This window comes from Triticum dicoccoides, chromosome 5B (genome assembly GCF_002162155.2).
Source record: "Triticum dicoccoides isolate Atlit2015 ecotype Zavitan chromosome 5B, WEW_v2.0, whole genome shotgun sequence".
Lineage (NCBI taxonomy): Eukaryota > Viridiplantae > Streptophyta > Magnoliopsida > Poales > Poaceae > Triticum > Triticum dicoccoides.
Genome location: NC_041389.1, coordinates 328,642,219 through 328,645,609, shown reverse-complemented (window position 1 = coordinate 328,645,609; position 3,391 = coordinate 328,642,219). Strand labels below are relative to the sequence as shown.

General features: G+C 47.9%; 1 protein-coding gene across 1 annotated transcript; it reads left to right on the top strand.

Moving 5' to 3' along the window:
* The first annotated feature begins 611 nt into the window (after positions 1–611).
* On the top strand, positions 612–1,687 carry LOC119305462 (keratin, type II cytoskeletal 1-like). The gene is made up of 3 exons (XM_037581971.1): positions 612–750; positions 840–918; positions 1,016–1,687. Exons 1-3 carry the CDS (start codon positions 742–744, stop codon positions 1,432–1,434), a joined length of 507 nt encoding a protein of 168 aa, XP_037437868.1. The 5' UTR covers positions 612–741; the 3' UTR covers positions 1,435–1,687.
* The last annotated feature ends 1,704 nt before the right edge of the window (positions 1,688–3,391 follow it).

Genomic DNA, 3,391 nt, shown 5'->3' with positions numbered 1-3,391 from the left:
GTCTTGTACTCTTGATGGGAGCTCGGCCGCCCCGTAGTCGTGAAGTAGCCGCCTGCCTGTAGCCGCCCTCTCTGGAGGGCGGCCGCCAGGAGCCGGCCACTCGGAGCGTCGTTGTCTTGGGTAACCCGCCCTCTGGCAGCCGGCCGCCGAGCCAGCCGGCCTCAGATGGCGGAGTTTCGGCTTGAGGCTCAGCTAGGCGGAGCTGGTCCAAAGTCTTGATAAATTTTGAGTCTCGAGTGAGCCTATCCGTGACCCATTACTCCGACAGAGAGAGAGAGCGCGCGCGCGTTAGCTGTGTGATAATTTGGAGCAAGAGCAAATGCGTGGAAACTTCTGCCGCATTAGCACCGAGCAGAGAGTGTCAACCACTAATACGATATTGAGCTTAAGGGAGGAGCAGCAGCCAGCTCGAGCGTTTGGCACAGAGCCAGGCGCGTCAATAATTCAGTATAGAGAATGCACTGTTTGATTGGCTGATTACTTGTTTTGTCCCATTTGGCCACATTTCTCTCTCCAGACCCTTCGTTGCTGCTTCCCTCGTCCCTCTCTTCTCTCTGCCAGCCTATAAATGGCCAGGACGTCTCCTTGCTGCTCATAAGAGGCGGCTCGTCTGTTGCATCTGTCACATTGCACGAAAGCAAAACCACTCTTCAAGAGTAGCTAGTCTGCTTAGTCTGCTGCAAATCTAGCTAAAAGGACAAATCGACTAGAGGTTGTGTGGGATTTGGTGCAAGTCGCAGGATGGTTAAGGTATGTTACCTACTTGTCTTGTTCCAGGACAAAGTGTTCAATTTGCTCAATTTTGTGCGTCGTTCTGAATTTTTTTGTATTTGTTGCAGCAAAAGATTGTCCTCAAGTTGGCTCTGGATGATGAGAGGAAGAGGAGGAAGGCCTTCAAGGCTGCCGTTGGCATGTCAGGTATGAACAAGCCACAGATAACAGTTAATCGGTTAATCCGTAATCCGTCGTTCCATCTTCTTGTGCTTACGAGGAGGTGCTCAATTCAATTCCTCAGGCGTGACATCCGCGGCGATGGAGGGGGAAAAGATCATCATCGTTGGGGATGGCGTCGACCCGATCTCGCTGACGACGATGCTCCGGCGCAGCCTAGGCTACGCAGAGCTCCTCAGCGTGTCCTCCGGCGACGACAAGAAGAAGGACGGCTACGGCGCCGCCTACGGGTACGGCGCCGGCGAGAAGAAGAAGGACGGCTATGGATACGGCGGCGACGGCGGCGGGAGCTTTGGCGGCAAGGAGGGTGGCGGTTCCAAAGGTGGCGGCGGCGGCGGCTACTCTCAAAACGCGGCTGCGCCGATCACGTACCCCGCGTATCAGCAGTACAACGCCATGCCGTCCTACCCGGTTTACTCCTCCTACCCTGCTCCTCCTGCTTATCAGCATCAAGAACAGAATCCTGGCTGCAGCATTATGTAGTAGCATAGTTGTTAGTTAAGGAGAGATGATGAGTCGGCGAGAGATCAGGAGAGTTGCGAGCTGTGTTCAGGCCATGATTGATGGCCTGACCCAGAAGTTGGCTGAGAGAGGAGAGCGATGTTGGCTGCCTGAGCACTGAGCAGTACGCATGTACAGTACAGGTTGGTTGGATCAGCAATGGTGGTTTGGAGCGTAGTAACAGATTGTACAGGAGGAATGAATAAAAGGAAACTCAGGGTATCTTTTTTTGAGGGGTAGAAACTCAGGTGTTTGCAAGAATAGAAGCACAAGATGCAAAATTACTCATACGGCGCGAGATGCATCAAAATCATGACGAGCTTATAACTGACTAAAAGTATCTCCAATGGCAGCCCTATTTTTGGGGGTAGGATCATCTGCAGTACGCAGTACAATCACTGCCCTGTGGACCCAGGAAAGGTCAAAAAAGGCCTCCAACAGCTGCCAAATCTTAAAATAAAATTTTAAAAAAACTAGGCAGCATTAAAAAGAGGCTCCTCGTGCGGCAAATTTGGGACACTTCGGCGGATGCCCAAAAACGTGAGGCTGCTTTCGGACGCCTGCATGCGGCCGGAAACTCTCGAATCCGCCCGCCGGCTAGCTGCCGTGCATCATGGCCGGCTCGTCCGACCCCGCCGCCGACACCAATACGCTCCATGCCGCTCACACCCTATTTTAGGGCAGCAGTTGGAGCAGTTTTGCCCTATTTTGTACCGCCTTTTGTGCTTTATTATATGGTTGATGTTGTAGATGGTGTTGCTCGTGCCAAAAAAAGGAAAAAATATTTTTTGCCCTATTATGGGGCTGCTGTTGGAGACGGCGCTTGCTCGTGCAAAAAAAAGGCGCTTTTGTGCTCTAAATTTTTTACTTCACCATGTTTTCGTGCCCAAAAATAGGGCTGTGGTTGGAGATGCTCTAAAGTCTCCATTTGCCCACCATCAAAATCACAACAGAATTACTGCACTAATCTAATTGACTAAAATCATGCAAAATGCAATGTTTTTTCCTTTCCGTTTTGGGTTGGACAAAAGTGTAGTGCAAAGTTATAAAGTTCTCCTATGTATAGAGAAAAGTTTCTTGATTTCAACAAGAAGGTATCAAAAATTTAGTTTAAAAGGTCAAAATACCTTGTCGAGAAGCTGATCTTAACTTCAGTTGGAGGCTTCGGAATTATGTCAAAAGATCGCTCAACGCCGTTCAAAGTTCAAAAAAATTAGTTGAATTATGTCTATGTGTTAGTTAAACATTTGGGGGTTTGTTGAGACTCAAGAAAGTTTCAATTTATAACGTTCAAGTTTCATGTGGGAAGCTCTTAATTTTTGTTCCAAGTTCTATGGGAGACGACAAATATAATGTTTCCAAAAGTGATAAATGTCCCCATAGCTTTGTGGGATGTCGAAAAGCAAACCGAGGCACAAAAAGAGTGCAAGTTAGCATTGCGTAGCAAATGAGCATTGCTTGTTTGGTCCAAAGAATTGATGTACAATCCCACCACCTATATTCAACTGCTCGGGGATGTGACTTTCAGTTCCTATTTATACTATAGGGGCACTTTCCAGGAAGAAAAAATATATTATATGTTTTACCTAGATTCAAATAATTGGCGCTATCCTACTCCTCGTTGATGGAGAAAGGTTCGGACCATCACAACAATGTTGCCCACAAAGAGCCCACTGAGGGTATGGCCACCTATTACATCATGACTTGGTACCATAAAAGGTCAAGACTTAACTTGGAGTTGATCTTCCACGAACAAGGCGATCATCGGCCCTTGTACAAGCTTTTTGAATCCTTCACCAGAACTTGAAGTATCTCAGGTGACTTTTAACCATCTAGAAGACACACACACACCCTTCAAAAGTAACAAGCAAATTCGTTGAATGACCTGCTCAAAACATCTGCAATGAACTATCTTAAGAACACATGAGAGACAGAGAGA